General features: G+C 54.6%; 10 protein-coding genes across 10 annotated transcripts; 5 read left to right on the forward strand and 5 right to left on the reverse strand.

Annotated features, from left to right (window-relative positions):
* Window positions 1–138: 138 nt before the first annotated feature.
* Window positions 139–2,810, forward strand: BKA78DRAFT_10093 (Sodium/hydrogen exchanger family-domain-containing protein). The gene is made up of 5 exons (XM_066882071.1): window positions 139–286; window positions 351–380; window positions 435–581; window positions 627–1,286; window positions 1,333–2,810. Exons 1-5 carry the CDS (start codon window positions 247–249, stop codon window positions 2,568–2,570), a joined length of 2,115 nt encoding a protein of 704 aa, XP_066749220.1. The 5' UTR covers window positions 139–246; the 3' UTR covers window positions 2,571–2,810.
* BKA78DRAFT_10059 (uncharacterized protein) lies at window positions 2,660–3,093 on the forward strand. Its single transcript, XM_066882061.1, has one exon. The coding sequence runs from the start codon at window positions 2,749–2,751 to the stop codon at window positions 2,992–2,994; it is 246 nt and encodes an 81-aa protein (XP_066749221.1). The 5' UTR covers window positions 2,660–2,748; the 3' UTR covers window positions 2,995–3,093.
* On the reverse strand, window positions 2,873–3,803 carry BKA78DRAFT_302182 (TOM7 family-domain-containing protein). The gene is made up of 5 exons (XM_066887421.1): window positions 3,725–3,803; window positions 3,624–3,670; window positions 3,539–3,567; window positions 3,439–3,475; window positions 2,873–3,360 (listed from the first exon to the last, which is right to left on the reverse strand). Exons 1-5 carry the CDS (start codon window positions 3,749–3,751, stop codon window positions 3,339–3,341), a joined length of 162 nt encoding a protein of 53 aa, XP_066749222.1. The 5' UTR covers window positions 3,752–3,803; the 3' UTR covers window positions 2,873–3,338.
* Window positions 3,804–4,047: 244 nt separating this feature from the next.
* BKA78DRAFT_348617 (uncharacterized protein) lies at window positions 4,048–5,221 on the forward strand (the record flags this gene model as incomplete). Its single annotated transcript, XM_066890667.1, has 3 exons — window positions 4,048–4,070; window positions 4,133–4,508; window positions 4,556–5,221. The coding sequence occupies 3 exons, from the start codon at window positions 4,048–4,050 to the stop codon at window positions 5,219–5,221; spliced, it is 1,065 nt and encodes a 354-aa protein (XP_066749223.1).
* A 265-nt stretch (window positions 5,222–5,486) lies between these two features.
* BKA78DRAFT_10185 (protein precursor) lies at window positions 5,487–6,439 on the reverse strand. The gene is made up of 3 exons (XM_066882089.1): window positions 6,234–6,439; window positions 5,639–6,168; window positions 5,487–5,550 (listed from the first exon to the last, which is right to left on the reverse strand). Exons 1-2 carry the CDS (start codon window positions 6,331–6,333, stop codon window positions 5,840–5,842), a joined length of 429 nt encoding a protein of 142 aa, XP_066749224.1. The 5' UTR covers window positions 6,334–6,439; the 3' UTR covers window positions 5,487–5,550; window positions 5,639–5,839.
* Window positions 6,440–6,946: 507 nt separating this feature from the next.
* Window positions 6,947–7,706, forward strand: BKA78DRAFT_348619 (ribosomal L28e protein family-domain-containing protein; the record flags this gene model as incomplete). The annotated part of the gene is made up of 4 exons (XM_066890668.1): window positions 6,947–7,084; window positions 7,176–7,199; window positions 7,267–7,391; window positions 7,532–7,706. 4 exons carry the CDS (start codon window positions 6,947–6,949, stop codon window positions 7,704–7,706), a joined length of 462 nt encoding a protein of 153 aa, XP_066749225.1.
* Window positions 7,707–8,986: 1,280 nt separating this feature from the next.
* Window positions 8,987–9,259, reverse strand: BKA78DRAFT_227471 (PIG-P; the record flags this gene model as incomplete). Its single annotated transcript, XM_066883714.1, has 1 exon — window positions 8,987–9,259. A coding segment is annotated over one exon (273 nt), but the record flags the coding sequence as incomplete, so codon positions are not given.
* Window positions 9,260–11,553: 2,294 nt separating this feature from the next.
* On the forward strand, window positions 11,554–13,660 carry BKA78DRAFT_244692 (SNF2 family N-terminal domain-containing protein; the record flags this gene model as incomplete). The annotated part of the gene is made up of 2 exons (XM_066884053.1): window positions 11,554–13,316; window positions 13,432–13,660. 2 exons carry the CDS (start codon window positions 11,554–11,556, stop codon window positions 13,658–13,660), a joined length of 1,992 nt encoding a protein of 663 aa, XP_066749227.1.
* Window positions 13,661–14,375: 715 nt separating this feature from the next.
* BKA78DRAFT_348622 (uncharacterized protein) lies at window positions 14,376–15,726 on the reverse strand (the record flags this gene model as incomplete). The annotated part of the gene is made up of 2 exons (XM_066890669.1): window positions 14,376–15,519; window positions 15,569–15,726. The coding sequence occupies 2 exons, from the start codon at window positions 15,724–15,726 to the stop codon at window positions 14,376–14,378; spliced, it is 1,302 nt and encodes a 433-aa protein (XP_066749228.1).
* Window positions 15,727–15,886: 160 nt separating this feature from the next.
* On the reverse strand, window positions 15,887–19,418 carry BKA78DRAFT_348623 (uncharacterized protein; the record flags this gene model as incomplete). The annotated part of the gene is made up of 4 exons (XM_066890670.1): window positions 15,887–16,023; window positions 16,080–16,243; window positions 16,482–16,936; window positions 18,720–19,418. 4 exons carry the CDS (start codon window positions 19,416–19,418, stop codon window positions 15,887–15,889), a joined length of 1,455 nt encoding a protein of 484 aa, XP_066749229.1.
* Window positions 19,419–19,517: the final 99 nt, after the last annotated feature.

Genomic DNA, 19,517 nt, shown 5'->3' on the forward strand with positions numbered 1-19,517 from the left:
GTCCTCGTCACTTGCCCACGTCTCCCTTAGCTTTGCCCCAACAACATAATCCAAACCCCATATTCCTCGACACCACCGTCCCGTAATCGCCTTCGACCCTTCTCCAACCCGTCTGCCTGCGTCTTCCTCCCTCGAACCTACTCGGCGCACTGCGTCTCCGCCGGCCTCGGGTCCTGCCGCACTGCTTCCGCGCTCCAAACCATCCCACCGCATCGCCAAATGTCCATCTAGCCCTTTTGCTCCACCATGGCCTCCATTCTTGGCTGGGCCGTTTCCGAGCTCGCCAGTGCGTATTCTGCTCCTGCGCTATGCGCCCTCGAATTCACCATGCTGACCCTGTACTCGTGTAGAGCGCGAAGCATCCGATGCCGACCCTGACGGTTAGTCCCCACCTTCGTCGCCTTTGCCCAGCCTCCTCTGACAAGTTCGCGCAGAACCCGAAGCCGGTCAAAAGGAAATCTACGCTTCCTGGTCGCTATTCATCCTCATAGTCCTGCTCATCGTAGCTCTATTCACTAGCTATGTTTTACAAACGCGCAAGATACAAGCCGTCCATGAGACGGTCATATCCATCTTCGCCGGTATGCGCCACCCCGCAAATCCACCATAATCGCTAACAATTATAGGTATGGTTGTCGGTCTCATGCTGCGGTTAACGGCCAACGAAGCGGTCCTGGGCGTCGTGAGCTTCAACTACCAATTCTTCTTCAACCTCCTTCTACCACCCATTATCCTCGCCTCCGGATACGAACTGCACCAAGCCAATTTCTTCCGCAGTATAGGCACAATCTTGACATTCGCCTTTGCCGGAACCTTCATCTCCGCCGTCGTACTTGGCGTCCTTCTGTGGCTATGGACTCGCCTCAACTTGGACGGCGTGTCGCTGAGCTTCGTCGAGGCCATTTCACTCGGCGCAACACTGTCGGCTACCGATCCCGTTACAATCCTGGCCATATTCAACACGTACAAGGTGGATCCAAAGCTATACACGGTCATTTTTGGCGAGTCGATTCTGAACGACGCAATCGCAATCGTCCTATTCGAAACGGCGCAAAGATACAAGGATGCGGACAAGGGCAGCTTGACATTTATAACATTGTTTGAGTCGATTGGCATATTCTTGCTCGTCTTCTTTGGCAGCTTGATCATTGGCATCGTCATAGGCGTCATGACCTCTCTGCTTCTCAAGTTTACCTACGTGCGCCGATTCCCCAAGATTGAGAGTTGCCTCGTCATTCTCATTGCATACGCGAGTTACTTTTTCTCCAATGCCATTCACATGTCTGGTAAGTTTCCCCAAACTCCGAAGCGACAAATAGCTGACTTGGCCAGGCATTGTGTCTCTCCTGTTTTGTGGAATCTGTCTGAAGCACTACGCCTACCACAACATGTCGCGCAGAACGCAATTGACAACCAAGTTTGTGTTCCAGGTCATGGCGCAATTGTCTGAAAACTTCATCTTCATCTACCTCGGACTTTCGCTCTTCACCGAGACAGAGCTTGACTACAAGCCCCTTTTCATCCTCGTCACGGTCATCGGCATTTGCGTGGCTCGCTATGCCGCCGTGTTTCCGCTCTCGAAGCTCGTCAACAGCATCATCCGCTATCGCGCAACGAGACGCGGCCGCGATGTTGCAGACGAGATTCCCTGGTCCCACCAGGCTATGTTGTTCTGGGCCGGTCTACGTGGAGCAGTCGGAGTCGCACTCGCGGCTGGCCTGACGGGCACCAACGGCTTTACTCTGCGTGCTACCGTCCTCGTCGTGGTCGTTTTGACCGTCATCATCTTTGGCGGCACTACGGCCCGTATGCTGGAAATCCTGCAGATCCGTACTGGCGTCGTCGAGGAGATTGACTCGGACGACGAATTTGACATTGAGATTGTGCCCGCCGCCCCCACGAGCGGCGTGACATACTCCGCCAAATCTGGGCGCGGATTTGGCCACAACCCACGACCCAGCGGCAATGGCTTTGTGCTGACGCCCGTCGACCTCGATTCTGCCAATGGCAAGGGCTTCAGCAGCAGCACCATCAACGGGGGCACTCCCCCTTCTACCGGCCGCCACTCGGCCCGCACTGGCTTTGTGCCTGGCCCTTCACGCCGCAGCTCATCGCGGCACCACGCATCGTCCGCGCGGACAACCGACTACGCGGAACAAGGGCTGCTGCAACCCGAAGACAGCGGCTCCAATTCAGACGCCGACGCGGACCTGGACCTCCCACCTACAGCCCGGCGCTCTCCTCCGCGCAGAGCCTCGCCCCGCGGCGGCGGCGGCTTCCGCCCCGACCTCAGCAACCCCTACGCTGCGTCTGGAGCCACCGAGTCTCCTGACGCTGGCGCAGAACCTCGACCCAGTCGCGTCGGCCGCGTGGCAGGGGCGACGGCCGCGGCCAGACAGCTGCTCACGGGCCTCAGCGAAGACCCGGCGCTGGCGTTTCGCCAAATCGACGAGGGCTTCATCAAGCCGCATTTGCTGCTCGACCCGACGGGGCGGGCGCACAGTGCGGGAGGAGGCGGAGGTGGGAGTGGCAGCGGTAGTGGTGCTGGCGGAATGGGTAGTCCGCGATAGCAACGCTTTTGGACTGTTCAAGTGCCAGGCGAGGCATTTAGATGAGTGGGTTGAAAAGTGATGGCGGGGTATTGGGAGGCTTTTTTTCTTCTTCTCTTGTGTCCACTGTTGTTAAATTAAACTCTTTTGTAAGAAAGGAAAGTGTCTCGCTTGCCCGTGGGTTGCTTGTGAGCTACGAATGAGTCTATTGGTGGTTTGTTGCGTAGAGCAGTTTGTTTTCACTTGCGCTGCCCTACACGTTGGATTGACCGCGGGCAGGGTCATGGACTATTCACCTGTAAGATACGTCACGAATCGAGAAGTAATACCTCTGCTTGTCTGTCTGCTCTACCCGTTCAGTGCCTCCGGTGATGATGATTTGCTTCAGAGCGCTAAAAGACCGCGGATTTTGTGCTGCAGCGGGACCACATCACTGATTCCTTGACTGACATGGCAAACCAAGACTGTGAAAGAAGTATGAATTTGGAGATTTTCAATCCATGGCAGGTGATCAACGACCTTGTGGCTCATCTCTCACAGAGACCGTATGTTCGCGCCGTGATGATGAACGTCTTCTCTCCAACCATGCTCTCTTGCAAGTCGGACCTGGACGTCGGCGGCCGCTGACACGGACTGAATTGAATCATGCCCATTTCCCCTCTCGCCGAGTTGAGTGTGCTCGTTTTCGTACATCCATGGCCAAGAATCCCGCTGACCCCCGGGGTATTATTCGTCTTTTAGCTTCTTTCTCTTGACATAGCGTACATGATTTGCCGGTGACGTAGCCGTTTAAGCGAGGGGAGAGATCAGCCTGGGTAGAGTGTTAGATCCGACGTCTACTGCAATCGTCGAGGTCGCAAATGGTGGATGCGAGAGAGGGTCGTCGAACCTGATGAGCTCGGGCCTGGGGGTGCTGTGCGACCAGCCTGCAAATTGAACGCTGTCAGTTTGGAGCCGGGAGATGCGGAGCTGGACTTGCAGATGCCTACCAAAGTAGAGGATCAGGGGAATGTAGCCACTGGCGACGATTAGCAGAGCTCCGGCGGAGAAGTTCGTCGAGGTAGGTAGACGTACTAGTGAATGGCGACGCGGGAGACGTCGATGAGCTTGGAGATGCGCTCCTGCGGATTAGATTAGCACGGGCGATTGCTCGATTGGGAAATCAAGAGAACTACCTTGGACTCTTCCGACAGGGTGAACATGATGGCTGCTGGTGTTGGTGGAAGAGTGGTGCGGCAGAGGTTGACAGCGTCCTTGATGATGTCGGCGGTGGTGTCGAAAAGTCGGGAACCCACCTCAGCGCCGCGGCGGCGTGCACGGACCATCTATCGGAGTTCAACTTTCCCGCGCGAGTGGCGCCAGCCCGCGTCGTCGCGACGGAAGCTCGAACTACCCTACGACATCATCGCGATTAAAGCTTGCACATTTGCAAAGCGCAAGACCACGCGGGCTTGTTTCTGATCGTCCAGATTGGCTCCCTCCCAGACACATTGACAGCATGTCGGTACCCACACGGCATTGGTAAGTCTTCCCAATCGCAACTCAAGTTCCACGCAACAAGATCTGACGAGCATTGGATTCAGGGAGCAGGACAAGGAAGCGACCGTGTACGTCGGCAATCTCGATGAGCGCGTAACCGACCGTCTCGTGTGGGAGCTCATGCTCCAAGCCGGCCGCATCCAAAATGTCCATCTGCCCAAGGACCGCGTTACGCAGACGCACCAGGGCTACGGCTTCGTCGAGTTCATGAGCGAGGAAGAGGCCGACTATGCGGCCAAGATTATGAACCAGATTCGCCTCTACGGAAAGCCCATCCGCGTCAACAAGGCTAGCGCCGACAAGCAAAAGACTATCGAGGTTGGCGCCGAGCTGTTTGTTGGCAACTTGGATCCCATGGTCGACGAGAAGGTTTTGTACGACGTCTTCTCGAGGTTCGGCACGTTGGTCACAGCTCCAAAGGTATGGGTCCTATCCATAGCGCCCAAAAATCTCTCTAACTTTGATAGGTTGCTCGCGACGAGGCCAACCTGTCCAAGGGCTACGGTTTCGTCTCCTTCACCGACTTCGACGCCTCCGACGACGCCATCCGCAACATGAACGGCCAGTACCTCTTGAACAAGGAGATCAGCGTCCAATACGCCTACAAGAAGGACGGCAAGGGCGAGCGCCACGGTGACGAGGCAGAGCGTGCTCTTGCCAGACAAGCCAAGATGCATGGTGTTGAGCCAGCGACTCAACCTCTGCCTCCGCAATTCTTCAACCCACCCACGCCTGCAGCGCCCAGTGCTCCCGCCGCCATGCTCAACGGCGCTGTGCCTACACCACCACCTGGTGCTCCTCCGTTCCAACCGCCTCCTACCTATCAAAACGTCCCTCCTCCCCACCAGCAAAGCCGCACCCCCGTTCAAACCACCCCCTTGCCACCACCTCCGGCTGGACTTCCCGCTCGTCCGCCACCGTCACAGGCAGGATACGGAGGACCCACTGGCTACGCCCCTGGCTTCTCTGGTCCACCTAGCGGCCAATTTCCTCCTGCCGGTGGTCCTCCTGCCGGCTTTGCTCCCCCGCCTGGATTTGGGCCCCCTCCTGGTTTCGGTCCCCCTGGCGGTCAAGGCCCACCTCCACCAGGCATGCCGCCACCAGGATTTCAACAGCAATATGGCAGGCGCTGAAATGCCCTTCGCCTCAGAAAATGATTTTTTTTTTCCATTCGAGATGAGGGTACGGAGTCTACCAGCTACCGCCGCATGATCAGGCGCTTCGGAGTTGAATGGTTACGTCTACGGGCGATATTGCAAGTAGCCAATGCTGCTGGCGCATGGAATCCCGTCAGTAAGTTGGTGAACGCAGCATTTTGCATGTAAATGTCGATGCCCAAGCGATTTCGCTGCGGGGCCATGATAGGTCACCAGGGAGATATAATGGCAATGGGGAAAGGGATATCCTTTCAGAAATAAGATATCAAGGAAATTGAGGTTCCGGCGGGGAATGGCAGACTGGACTAAATACCCAAAGAAACAAATTAGACGCCTCTTGCAATGTGTGCCAAAGTCCACACAGCGCTCGAATAAATCAAATGGAACTCCTACCCAAACACCGTGTCCCTACAACTCCGCAAAAGCATTTCTTCACGCTGAATTCGTGGTTGGTGTTCTTCCGGGGTGTTCAAGAGGGAAGATTCGCAACCTTGGGCCCCTAAATGACCCGCCATGTCTTAGACAGAGGTCTCTCGTCTCCACTTCGCTCACGCTCTCGTGCTCCAAAAGTCTCGCTCATCACCTAAGCGGCCCCTACGAAAACGACACAAACTTGGGATCCCGCGGTCTGCCGTCAGGCCCAATATTGTGATCTCTGAAGCGCTGCTGCATGTAGATGCGGCGGCCCTCGTCAAAGTCGACCTTGCGGCTCTTCATGATGCGCTGGATGGCGGCCTTTGCGGCGGCGTCGAGCCCGCCCCGCGCGTCGCCGGACGCGACGTTGCCGTGCAGGTCGAAGTGCGAGCTGCTGAAGCCGGACTCGATGTCGCCGGCGAAGCTGGAGGGCAGGCGCGTGTAGAACCAGCGGGTGAGGGGCGCGTTGGGGAGGAGCGGTTTCCAGCGGGCGCGGGTCAGGTAGAGCGCTGTGGGGTATTAGCTATGGGTTGACTTCTAAAAAGAGGTTGTCGTGGAAGAGTATGGGGCGAACAAGTTTGTGGGATTGCAGAAAATGTGGTGTGATGCAAGGACAGGAGAGGGGGAGCTCCAGTCGCGGGAATGTTTGGAGGCTGTGCAGTGCGGAGACGCATCGCGGGGGTTCACGTACCGGTCGCGAGAAGCAGGATGGAAAAGATGATGGAGTAGAAGAGGTACGTGGAGAAATGCATGGTGAGGACACGGTGGAGAGACTGGAGGGACGTCGAGCGGAATACGAGGTGGTCCTTTTACAGAGGAAAGCGATATAAAGAGCGAAGGAGGTGGTGATCTTTGTGGTCCTTGGAGAGCTGTTTGTGGTGTAGGTATGGCCCTGGATGCGAGCGCTAGAGCGTCAAGCGGCTCATGGGGCTGCAGCAACGGTGCAGCTCGAAAGCTGGTGACATGCAGTCGGACGGGTGAGAGGTGGAGGAGGAGTTGGACGAGTACAAGTCGCACCGCCGCGCTTCGCCTTCTGAGAAGTTCCCGACGATCCGGTTGTCGTCAGCGCCGCGCCAGGCGTCGATCAGCAATCCCGGCCACCAAGCCGGAGCTTCATCGGCAAAACGTCGACCGACCCTTTGGCGCTAGTCCGCATCCGTGCGGTTTAACGAGTGTGCGGTCGAAATTCAAGGCCGACGACCAAGATACGACGACGACTTGTTGCTTTGGAGAGACGCCGCCCGAGACACGACTGCCCGTTCAACCGCCGCCCCTACATACGATACAATGGCTTCCAACATCTCTGCCGATCTCATCTGGGAGGCCACTCGCGGCCACAACTCCTTCCTGGTCAAGCGCTCCCAGGCCGGTGGTGTCCAGTTCTCCAAGGACCCGCTCAACCTCAAGAACGTCCACTCGAGGAAGGTCCGTTTGCTTCCACCAGCTGGGCTGGCTGCGCAAGCTGCAGCTCCCGGAGTATGAAGAAGAAACGCATCGCTGACGTTTGATTGTGCAGTATGAGGGTTTCGTGAACGACAAGGTACCTACCGCCAAACGGATCTGAAACGAATAGAAGGACAGCGCAGCTGATGGTTCAATTCACAAAGGCTTTCGGTGTCCAGGCCGGCAAGAACGGCGGCGTCGAGCTGCTCGTCAAGAAGGCCAACAAGGCCAACAAGCCCGCTTCGCAGATCCAGTCCTCGACCTACGGCCCCAGCGTCTCTTCCCGCAAGTCAGTATACCCCGCGCCCACCCACGAAAAAATGAATCGATTCGGAGGGACTTGCAAAAGCGGAGGACCGTGGACACCCGGCGCGAGATGCTGCGTGGACTCGATCAAGGAGAGCAAGGACTGATGTGATGAAATTCCAGGACCTACAAGAGCATCGTCAACGCCACCACCAAGCGCCACTACCGCGCCGACCTCAACAAGGAGGCCATTGCCCGCGCCTCGGCCATCAAGCACAGCCAGAAGCCCGTCAAGGCCGACAAGCCCGTCAAGCCCAGGGGTGTCAAGGGCAGGAAGGCCCAGGAGGCGTCCGCTTAAATTCATTCTTAGCGAATGAAAGCGGACGGTGGTGCGCGTGAAAGAGGATCGGGAAGCAGCAGCATGTGGGAATGATCAAGGGTTCATGGACGGCGCATGTGCGTAAAAGAAGAGCAAATCACTCTCTGTCGGGATTTTGCAGCTAGAGCTTCGGAAATCGGCTCGGATTCAAAGGACCTTTTTTCTTTTCGAAAGCTACGAATCCAAAAAGTTTCCAAACCACACATGTCTGGCCGTTGTGTCTGGTGGGGTTGTATTTTCCAAGGACTTCAATGTGCCTGGTTGACCATGATCGAAGTCTTGGATCTTTATTTCTGTCATTTTGACGCCAAAACCAGGAGTCTCATGACATTGCGATCAATCCAAGCCGTATCAATCATATGTTCTGCGCATTCACATGTCTGGGGGGGCTGGTTTGAATGCTCGAATGAAAGCATGTTGAACTGCCCTCAAGACCAGACATCAACAAGAAGGGTCCCGGACTACAACAGTAAGATTGGCAGCTTATTAATTTTCGTTTAGCTCTCACCCACTAGTGCATAACAGCAGCAATCCGAAAAGTGCAACACCGGCTGCTAGGCGCCATTGTCTTCTGCTCTTGGAGAAGAATATCCAACGACGAAGCCCCTATCTACAAAGATACCAAGTCCATGCATGCTCGCATTGAGATCCCCTTGCCATCTCAGTAAACTACACAAAGCGAAGCGGCTTCCAGATGTCAACCACATAAAGTCGATTCGAAAAAAGGCGGATGTCATCAGTCTCTCAAAAATTCACTCTTCGAACGTATGATACCCAATGCCTTCAACTTCAAGACAAGGGGATGGGGTGGTCTTTCTTTGGGTTACATAGCTGGCATCTCGGGAAGAAGTAGACGGGTTTCCGTCTGTAATTCCCTTGCTTGTTCCCCCTTTTCAGCAAGCCGGCACGTCATCACAATAGCACGCAGAAGGCACCCTCTGTAGAACTGATTCAAAAAGTCAATCAAATGGGTATCTTATTTTTCATGCCTTCCCGTTCATGTTCACCCTCTCCCCGTGACCTCTGTCTTCAAGCCTCCCGTCCCCGTAGAGGATCTCGCAGACGCCGCCGATCGGTACGTCGAGCACTGCGTCTGTACTCTCGTTCCACAAGCTTTTCCAGTCCACCTTGCGTGCGTCCTCGGCCGAGAACCCAAAGCTCTGCGCGTTGGTATTGCGGCGCCTGTGTCCTGACGCCTTTTTGATTACTTCCCCGTCTTTTCCTTTTCTGATGATGTTCCCTCGCGGATCCAGTACGGCGATCTGCGCCGTGTCGTCCACCAAATTCTCAATGCTCCGCATGGGTAGGGTCAAGTAGCCAAGGTTGTAGCTCGCCAATGCAACGTAAATGTAAATGACCAAGACGACGAGCCATGCTGGTACCGCAAGGGCCCACCATCGATTGGGATAATAGTAAATCCCCAATTGGTGCAGGAAGGGCCGCGGCAGATACGCCCACAGCAGGTACATGAGAAAGGCAAACGAAGACGCCAGGTAAATGAAGAAGCCGTAGTACTCGTAAGTTGGAACCTTTGGCGAGGCGCGGGGGATCGGCGTCGCCGATGCAAACGACGACGTCAGGGCGTTGGTCGGCGTGCCCGTGCCCGTGCCCGCCGTGCCGTTGGACGCGCCAGACGTCGCGCTCGTCCCGCGCGTGTTCGCCGTGCCATGGTGGTGAGCCTTGTTGGCGAGCCTCGCCGCAGGCACGGCTTCTGCGTCGGACGAGTCGGGCGTCGTGGGTCGCGACGTGTGCGTGCTAAACGACGGTCGAAGCAGCGATGTCAACGACGGAGAGGGCGGCAGAGGTGTCGGTGGGCGATTGTAAAATGGTGGAAATAGTGCGCTGGATGTCTGAGGGAGATGCGAATGCGAGCGCGAGCCGTGAGAGTAGAGAGGACGCCTTGCGGCGGTCTTGTCGAGCTCCTTGCTGAGCGGCTCAAGGTCGAGCTCGTCGTCTTCGCTCTCAGTGTCAGAAGGGTCGAGCGAGAACGGGTCGTCCGTAGAGAGGTTGTCCTCGACAGACGCAGGTTCCGAGGGTGAGGTGGCAGAGTACTCGGTGGGAGGATTTATAGCGGCGGCGGTCTTCGGCAAGGTAGGGTCGTCGTCGGTGGGAAGGGGTAAGGAAAGGGAATTGAGAGTTGGTAAATTAGGGGTCGACTTGGACTGGAAACCTCTGCTTTGGGGCGGCATGATTGGCGTCCGGATGATGCGGAATGTTTAAGCTTCCTGTGGGCTTGGGTTGGACTGAGGCATGAAAGGGAAGAGTGGGTGGGTGAGGAGTGATAGGCGCTCACCAGGCACCTAACCGTAGGACAGGCATTTGGCAGGGACTTACGTGAGTCCGGATAAAACGTGACTTCGCGACGGGAAAGCGCGTCTCCTGCCGAGCTGCCGCCCGTCCTGGTCGCCACCACCGACTGGTACCTTGTCTCTTGTGCTGCCTCTCTGCCGATCTCCCTTCCACGACGCTGCCCTTGCATCGTTGTCTGCAAAAGTCTCGTCGACTCTGCTGCAGCTTTCCGCATCAGTTCGCTCTGTTGCCTGCTGCGGGTCACCGCATTGTCAACCGTCTGCCACCGATCGGCTGACGAGATCCATCTCATTCGGTTTCCTCGTCGCAGGGTTGCCGTCGAGTTCGACGACCTGCCATTCTCTCTTTCTTCTCACGCCACTTTGGCCACAAAACTCGAGAGTCACCTCCAAAAGCTGAGCACCTCAACTCTGTGCTCGTCAATCAACTCTCCTCAAGATGGCTCGAGGCAGGCCCAAAAAGGCCGACACGGCCGAAGCAGGTAAGTCTACTACTCATTATACCTTTTATCTCAGTGTCGAAGAACATACATCCAACACCATCACTCCTACGGCCGTGGCGCCTGACTTCACTTGCCTAACTTTATTTAGGCCGTTCTTCGAATGTCGCAGGCTCCACTCGCTCGTCTGCTAGACTGCGGTCTTCCACCAACGCCGTCGACGTCGACTCGTCCTCAGATGAGCTCGCTGCCGGCCCTATTACGATGAAACCCAGAACCAGCACTCTCAAATACGTAGCAATCCCGGCACCTCCCCGCCATGGCTCGTCCTCTAAGGCAACGACTGGCTCGTCTACATCCTCGCTCGCCGACTATGGCAGTTTGGATGGCGCTGCAGATGCCGACACTCCTGGCACCAGCTACTCCAACACTCCCGCTCCATCCATGTCTTCTAAAAGAAAGAGAACCACTCAGCAGACTGACCGTACATCTCGGGATGAGGAACTCGCCCGAATGCTGCAAGAAGAGGAGTACACTGGCCAGACTAGTACCAAGCGTGCCAGATTAGAGATCAAAGACAGCGACGACGACGACTACGCACTGCCATCCAGGTCCAAGAAAGCGATGATCTTGGATACTGACGATGAGGAACTTTCGAGTGTCCCTGATACGCCGTCGGAATCAGAAGACGAGTTTGTCCCACTGGCCCCGGGCGATAAAGGCAAGGGAAGGGCCATGCCCACGACCAATCTGAAGGGCAAGGGCAAGGGCAAGGCGATCCCAGGTGCCCAAGGCAAGACCAAAGCAATCCCGGATGTCAAAGGCAAAGGCAAAGCCAAGACCGTTGCTCATCCAACTCGTGGACGTGTCCATGACCCCATTACAATCGTTTCTGATGATGATGATGATGAGGAAATCTCTATCGAGATCGATGACTCGGAAGACCTGGAAGACCTAGACGATGAAGATGATGTCCCTCTTGCTCAAAGATCCGGTATCCAATACAAAAAGACCAAATTTGGCTTCAAGGCTCCCGTCATGACCGACGAGCAGAAAGTAAAGCTTCAACAAAAGTACATGAGACTGTCAACTGCGGAGCGGCGTCAGAAGCGAAACCGGGACTACGTGGAGCGTGCACATCCGGAGATCATGACTATGTGGAAGGATCTTGAGAAAGTTCCCAAGATTGCCCCCGAGCAAGCTCCCCAGCCGACGTCCATAACTCGCAAGCTCAAATCATTCCAGCTCGAAGGCCTAAACTGGTTGATCAAGCAAGAGCAGTCCAAGTGGAAAGGCGGTCTGCTTGGCGATGAAATGGGTATGGGCAAGACTATTCAAGCCGTCTCGCTTATTATGTCTGATTTCGACCGCGTCAAAATCCCCACGCTCGTTGTTGTGCCTCCGGTTGCTCTGATGCAGTGGTCCAACGAGATCAATGAATACACCGACGGCAAGCTCAAAGTCCTTGTCTACCATGGAACCAACACCAAGCAAAAGAAGATCTTCACGTCTACCAAGGAGTTGTCGAAGTTCAACGTCATCCTCATTTCATACAACAGTCTCCAGTCTATCTACGCCAAGGAAACCACCGGAAGAACCAAAGGAGAGGACATTGTGAAGCAAGCCTCAGCCATCCACGCCATGAAATTTCACCGGATCGTCCTTGATGAGGCCCACTGTATCAAGACCAGGGGCACAGGTTGTGCAAAGGCATGCTTTGCTCTCAAAAGCAACTACAAGCTTTGTCTCTCGGGCACTCCCGTGCAAAATAGGGTCGGAGAGTTCTTCTCTCTCCTCCGGTTCCTCGAGGTTCGCCCATTTGCGGACTACTTTTGCAAGTCCTGCAGCTGCGCCCAACTCCACTGGAATGTAACCGAAGAATACAAGTGTGAGGCGTGCGGACACGCGGCGGCCCAGCACGTGTCCGTTTTCAACCAGGAACTACTCAATCCCATCACTAGTAATGATCCGGATCAGAGGAGCAAGGCCCTGGATAAGCTGCACCTGATCACTTCCCGTATCATGCTGCGCCGCATGAAGCGCGACTACACCAGTTCGATGGAGCTGCCGCCCAAGGAAGTCAAGATCCATAACGAGTTTTTCGGCGAGGTAGAGTTCGATTTCCATAGGTCGCTCATGGACAACTCGCAGCGACAGTTTGACACGTATGTCGCAAGGGGTGTCATGCTCAACAACTATGCCAACATTTTTGGTATGATCATGCAGCTGAGGCAGGCTGCCAACCACCCAGATCTGATCTTGAAGAAGAATGCGGAAGGTGGACAGAACGTGCTTGTCTGCAATATCTGCGACGAGCCGGCCGAAGATGCCGTCAAGTCGCGTTGCCACCACGAGTTCTGCCGGAGCTGCGTCAAGGACTACATTCAGGCCTCTCAAGGTGGCCAAGATGGCGCGGGTTCCGATTGTCCTCGCTGCCATATCCCTCTCTCTATTGATCTCCAGCAGCCCGAGATCGAGCAAGAAGAGGACAGTGTCAAGAAGAATTCGATCGTCAATCGCATCAAGATGGAGAATTGGACGTCGTCGTCGAAGATTGAGATGCTCGTCTACGACTTGTACAAGCTCCGCAGCAAAAAGCAGACTCTCAAGTCGATTGTCTTCAGCCAATTCACATCTATGCTGCAGCTGATTGAATGGCGTCTGAGACGCGCCGGTTTCAACACAGTCATGCTCGACGGCTCCATGAGCCCGACTCAGCGCCAAAAGTCAATCGAGTACTTCATGAACAATGCCGACGTCGAAGTCTTCCTGGTTTCCCTCAAAGCCGGAGGTGTGGCTCTCAACTTGACCGAGGCGTCTCGTGTCTTCATTGTTGATCCGTAAGTCAATTTATTATCTCTATGTCATTTTTCGGGGTGTTTGAATGCTCCCTGATCACACCGTGTGGCACTTGGAAATTTGAAAGATGCGTTCTTTACTGATATGCTTCATTAGGTGGTGGAACCCTGCGGCGGAGTGGCAGAGCGCAGACCGTTGCCACCGCATCGGTCAGAAGCGTCCCTGTGTCATCACTCGTCTGGTCGTAGAGGACTCGGTCGAAAGCCGAATCGTCATGCTTCAAGAAAAGAAGGCTGCTTTGATCAGCAGCACTGTCAATCAGGACAAGGTGGCTATGGAGAAGCTCACGCCTGAGGACATGCAGTTCCTCTTCCGTGGCACTTGAGCTGGTCCATTCACAGTACATTCGGAAGACCCTCCTCGTCGACGATGTAGGATGGAGGCTCTCACTGGCGTGAATTTACGAAATACTGCTTTCGACGCGTGGTTCTTTGCTTTTTCTTCGTGCGTTTGCTGGCAAAGCAATTTTCTTCGGTCAGGTGGAAAAGGGGGTTAGGTCCTTGCTGAGCACATGGGGTTTCAGTGATCAAAAGCGCATTTCGGGGCCGAGCGTGCAATAAGAGTCGGACATGGATGTAGTCGAGTCTTGCTTTTGACTCGACTTTGCTTTTATACCTTGCTTCACGTCGATAGCTTCTGCTCTTCAGATCAAATGCTAATTCAAGATCTTGTCAAGTCACTTCGTCTGACTTGAATGCATCAATCTATGTGTGAGAGAACAGGTTGAGTGCCAACACAGAGCTGAGCTTCTCATGATTTTCACCTGAGACTCCAAAATCCAATTTCTTCATGATAAATAAGGAACGATTAGATCTCCTCGGTTTTCCTCAATTCTATGATTATGATTGTCTCCCAAAACTCCAAAAATCTTGGTAAAGGGGTATACGTATTACAGTGCAGAAAATTGACAACTTCCTCTCAACTTTTTCCTAAGTTCTTGTCCCAACTTCCTCACAGCTTCCTCCCCCTTTCCTAGGAGATGAAATCATAAATCATCGCCAATTCTGCCCTCATTGATGACCACCCCTATCTTGACACATTTAAGTAGGCGACGAGGGTGCCGGCTGAACCTCCCTCACCTTTTCCAGAAACAATCTTTTCTCCAACTCCGTGGCAAACTCTATCCTTGCGCCGGTAATCCACTTCTTCCCATCCAGCTTCTCCTTCTTTCCCTGGAGGTGGTGGCCCTGGCCGCCTTTCTCAACAATCACCTCGTCGCCATGTTCCGACTCGCCCGGCACGACCGTCGACGACGTCATAACAGACATTGACGACGACGTTCTGGCGCCGACTTTGGGCGCTCCGGCGCCAATGATGCTGTTGTTTGGCGCAAACGACGTGTCCGGGTCTAGCAAGGGGACGCGTAGCCCGCGGATCTTGACCTCGCGACTGCCGCTGCCGCCGTCGTCTTTGATGCGCAAGGGGTGGAGCGGGTCGTTGACGCTGAAGACGAAGTAGCCGGGGCGAAACGCAGCCGTGAAGTGGATCATGGCAAACACCCTGTCGTGCGGCGGCGGTTTGTCCTCTCTCTCCTCGGTTGCGGGCCGGCGGTGTTGATTGGCCAAAGGGGTCGAAGACGAGGGCGCTGGACTGCTGGTTGCTGCGCCGCCAAAGCCGACGTCTCTCCACAGACGAAGCGACTCCATGCCGCACATCTGCTCCTGGTAGGCGAGCACGCCGGACAGGCCGTCGTGGATGCGGAGTGTCTTTTCCGTCTTGAAGGCGCCGATGAGCTGGCGCCCGAAAAGCTCGCTTTGGAAGAGCGTCGCGGATTTGACGTCTTCGAACACGTAATTTACCCAGCTTGTCTTGTCTTCTTTGATGGGTGCTGCACCAAACGTGCTCCCATGGAACCGCAGATGCGATACTAGTGCCAAAGAGACCTTGTTCGGAGAAAAGTAGGAAGCAAAGGGGATGATCTCGTGCGCGGAGATGCTGGGAGCTTGTGGTCTTGGGGGAAGCGACGATGGTGGCTCATTCTCTGGCAACTTCTGCTGCATACGGACTCTGTTATCGTCGGAGAGCGCCCATATGCTGGTTGTGAATTTGAACCGCCCATCCTGGCGGGTTCCGCGCCGCCGGACGATTAGAACTCGACAAGATTTCATCGCCGTTCCCATTTCCAGATCGAAGGGGTTGGTTTCGTCTTTGAGTGGCTGGAGGTATTCGACTTCGGTAGCACGACTGAGATGGGATTAGTTGGCTGTGCTCATTTGCCCATGTTGGTACTTACAGTTCACACAGGATTGCGGAGTCTCTAAACGCGGCGCGCTCGAATGCTTCCTGTTGACTTGCAGTCGTCGATGCTGATCTTGATCTCTCATGCCCACTCCTCCCCTTGTTTAATGCTAGAGGCATGGGAGTTAAGGAGTCCGCGGAATCCAGTGCCATGGTTGGACAGTATGGAGGTGTATCTGGCCGGTGTCGAAGTGTCTCCTCTTCGTCAGTCACCGAGAGCGGCCCCACTGAGCTGATGCTTTGCCAGCGGGCGTTTGACCGCTGTCTCGTTGGCGACGCTGACGCGGTGTGTTGCTGTTGACTGGCAGAGCCCCTATCCGAATTGTCTGATAAAGAAGGTGTATTGCTGATATCGCTTGGAGCGTGTGAAGGTCGTCTGTGATCCAAAGACGTCCAAGAATACGTATTGGACCGAGTCGATCGAGGATGAGAATATTCGAGCCGGAAAGACTCGGGCATGGGACTCAGCAACGGGCTGGTCCAAGCTGGAGACTCGGAAAGCGTACTCTCGGGCTGCGCCGCCAGACTCGGGCTGTCGTTTGCTAGGGCAACGACGATGGAGTTGACCTTTTGTATGCGGGCTGAAAGGTCTTCTGTTTTGCTGCTGTGGACTTCGTTGACCGCATCAGCCATTGAATTGACCGCGTGTTCCAGCCTTGCAAGGCTCCGACTGCATAGCCACGATTGTCAGCTTATGTGACACGCCACCATGATTGATGAAGAATAAATTTGCTAGAACAGGGGCTTCTGGGAGATCAACGGAGACCATTAGGAGACCACTGGAGCTATTGGGAGACCACTGGAGCCGTCAAAAGACCATGGGAGAACTTTAGGAATTTGAGGAAGTACACGGAAGGTCAGGTGCTCGTGAAAATGACTTGGAAAAATTCAATAAGGATGACACATACCTTTGGAGAGCGTTTATGGTCAAAGATATGCAGCTTTTGTGCATGTTCAGCAACGACTGTAGTACTCCGATGTTGCCACCACCTTTCGTCCATACCATTTTGTCGTAGTTCTCGAGCACATGATCACTCCAACTGCGCTCTACACTCCATCCACCACTGGTGCGATTGCGCTTGGTCAGTTGGTAGTCTTCCACTAAGTTTTCCAAGTCCCTTAGTGTTTGACTACAGCTGTTGACGATGATGTCAACGCCGCGGCGAGTTTGAGTACTTGCACGGGATATGAGGAGACTACCACTGTCATCGTCGTGGCTACCGTAGTTGTCGTCAGAAAACAGGGTCTCAGCAAGCAGTTTGAGAGTCTTCGAAAGACCGCTGGCTTCGGCCTCGATACTAAGGAACTCGGATGGAACAGTGCGACGGTTTGATGAGAAAGCACGACCAATCTTCCAAGCAGTCTGGGACAGCATAAGAATATCTCCGATACTCGGTAACCCTGCCATTGTGGCGACGTGATGATGTTGTGTAAAGCTGCAAGAGAAGGCGGAAAGAGGTTGTCCACGAATCTACTACCCTTGTAAGCATATGCGAGTACATGACACGAGTTGAGGAAGCGACCGGATCGAGGCTTGGTATCAAAGTCATGGCACAAAAGAATATCTCGCCAGATGCTGCATGTATCTCCACCAGAAAGGACTTGGAGTAGACTTCAAGATCTCCACACATGGGGAACTGGGATGCATCCCATGTGAATGCATTTTCAAACGGAGAATCTCCATTTGTCTGCAGTTGCTCTTTCTGAAATAGGCCATGACTTTTACTACCAAGCCCTGGATTCTGATTCTGATTTGGAACAAGATGGAGGGAGATAAGCCTAAAACTGACCTGGATTTGAGCGCCTAAGCTTTACTTGAAAGGCACAGAAGCACGCGACACAGAGCCAAGAGAAGGGTTCAATCAAGTCCCCGGCGATCAGGACCAGGCGGGAAACGATGGCGTTCGGTGGGACAGTTGTGAGGATAAAAATGCATACGAAATTCGATACAACATGCGCACGGGGAAGGGGGACATATCAAGCGCCGCCTGCACCGTGCCGTTTGACGCATTGTGTGACGGGAGGGGGCTGAGGATTGCGAAGCAGGTCCAGAAAAGAAAGACAGAGACGAAAGTCGGGCTTCAGCGGCAGTGGGGAGCATTGGAATCGACGAGCAGATCCATGTATATGGGGTAACGATTGGCTGGAACAAAATGGCGGAAGCGGCCGGGCTGGCAGAAAGCGCTCAATGACAAGCTCCACTCGATTGGCAAAGGTGGGAGCGGTACCGAGCCGGTGGTGATTGAGTTGACGAGTTTGGAGCGTCTGTAGCCCACGTGTAGCGCGCGTGGAGAACCATTGGTCGTTGATGCTGTGGCGGGTGGGGTCGACATCTTGTGGCGGTGCAGGCCAAACGATGGTCCTCCACTTGATTTCCACGTGGAAGCCTTGACCATGGTGCTTGGCCTGTAGACTTTTGTGGGTTGTGATATTTTGATCCGCGCCTATATCCTCATCCCACATCTTACATCAGCATCTAACATGATCCCGTTCCCATAGGGAGTTGTAAAAGAAATGGCGACTCCAAGGCCGTGCGGGGTGCTTGAACGCTCCCTATAGCCATCTATCCTTCCACGAGCGCAAATGCCCAAGTCTTTCAGGAATAAGGTGTTTGATCACTCCCTGTGCACATATCTTGACTTCAAAATCAAGGCACATGAGATTGGATCAACTCGCATAATGACCGAGTCTAAGAGCACAACTACAAGGAGCATTCGAGCACCCCACCCCGGAGTCGCCATTTCTTTTTGCGACCCTCTGTGTCCTTCCTCAGCTGGTGACGGAAAAAGTTGGCAGGTTTGCAGGGGTGGAGTAAAAGTACACAGTCTGAGATTTGAAAAGGATATTACCCCTAAAAAGATGATGGAGCCTTAAGAGATATGACCAGTAATAGTGACAAGAAGAGGGGAGATGTGATCATTTGTTTCATACATCATGAAGCAAGTCTATGAAGTTACGGTCTAGAGAAGAAATATACAAAATACATATACCATAAGTATCATCCCCATGAAATAAACATTACGTACCCCTCGATCATCAAGCATTAAGCATTACGCCCACCTTATTGTACCCCTGCTCGGCCCCCTACTCGGCCCCCTTGACTCCGGATCCATGTCCGACATGTCCATCGATTCAACTTCAACGACACTTTCGCGCCACCTGGGTGCGTCCTTCTTGTCGTCGCTCTGCATGCCCAACCGTGATTGCGATCGATAGCCCGGCCACGTCCGCTGATTGCCCCGTCCCCCATCCTCGTCCAACCACTCTTCCACCTTCTCGCCAGACGCCACAGCCGCTGCCGATGAAAAGAAGTTGGGCGTGTCAACCCTTGGTCCGACACCAATGTGTGCAGCAGCGCGGCGCCGCCTAGCCGCCGCGCGTGTGTCCTGGGCTGCCACGTCGGCCTCACGTTCGCGGCGGCGCGCCCGGCGCAGCTGCAGGCACGAAATCAAGGCCATGGCCATGAGACCACCAATGACGAAGACGCACATGACGATGATGGCGGCGAGGAGACCGGGCGAGATGTTTTGCTTTGCGGGCGCCCCCGAGGGCGAGGGTGTTGCGGCGGCCGTTGAGGTGACTGCGGCGAGCGTTGTCGTTGTTGTGCTGCCAGGATGAGGGGTTGCCGTGGATGTGATGGTGCTTGATGGAGGTACTGTGGCCATGACCGTCATGACGACCATTGTGGTTGTTGTGCCGGTGTTGTTGTCATCCGCAACTGGGACATCGCCTTCAGTCTGTGCAAGGGCCAGCGCTGCTGTTGTTGTTGCGTTGGAGAGGAACATGAGGAGAGGGACAAGTGTGCGAGTGGCCCGCAGGGCGTTGCGGCGATATGAGGACCGCATTTTGAGGTGGTTATTTTGAAGAAGTGACTCGTCCAGGAGACTCGGTTTGATGGTTCTTTCCAGAAGTGCCCAGTTGCCTTCTATTCTCCAAAGGTTCGT

The sequence above is a fragment of the Phyllosticta capitalensis genome (assembly GCF_038381095.1).
Source record: "Phyllosticta capitalensis strain CBS 128856 chromosome Unknown BKA78scaffold_1, whole genome shotgun sequence".
Lineage (NCBI taxonomy): Eukaryota > Fungi > Ascomycota > Dothideomycetes > Botryosphaeriales > Phyllostictaceae > Phyllosticta > Phyllosticta capitalensis.

Bases quoted from the DNA above. Each gene is read 5' to 3' on its own strand.
- BKA78DRAFT_10093 (XM_066882071.1), top strand. From the start codon at position 247: ATGGCCTCCATTCTTGGCTGGGCCGTTTCCGAGCTCGCCA. The intron at 381-434 runs GTTAGTCCCCAC...AAGTTCGCGCAG, and splicing joins ATCCGATGCCGACCCTGACG to AACCCGAAGCCGGTCAAAAG. The intron at 1,287-1,332 runs GTAAGTTTCCCC...TGACTTGGCCAG, and splicing joins CAATGCCATTCACATGTCTG to GCATTGTGTCTCTCCTGTTT.
- BKA78DRAFT_10185 (XM_066882089.1), bottom strand. From the start codon at position 6,333: ATGCGTCTCCGCACTGCACAGCCTCCAAACATTCCCGCGACTGGAGCT. The intron at 6,169-6,233 runs GTTCGCCCCATA...AATACCCCACAG, and splicing joins TTCTGCAATCCCACAAACTT to CGCTCTACCTGACCCGCGCC.
- BKA78DRAFT_302182 (XM_066887421.1), bottom strand. From the start codon at position 3,751: ATGTTCACCCTGTCGGAAGAGTCCAAG. The intron at 3,568-3,623 runs GTACGTCTACCT...AATCGTCGCCAG, and splicing joins TCCCGCGTCGCCATTCACTA to TGGCTACATTCCCCTGATCC. The intron at 3,361-3,438 runs GTTCGACGACCC...CACTCTACCCAG, and splicing joins CCCAGGCCCGAGCTCATCAG to GCTGATCTCTCCCCTCGCTT.
- BKA78DRAFT_10059 (XM_066882061.1), top strand. From the start codon at position 2,749: ATGAGTCTATTGGTGGTTTGTTGCGTAGAGCAGTTTGTTTTCACTTGC.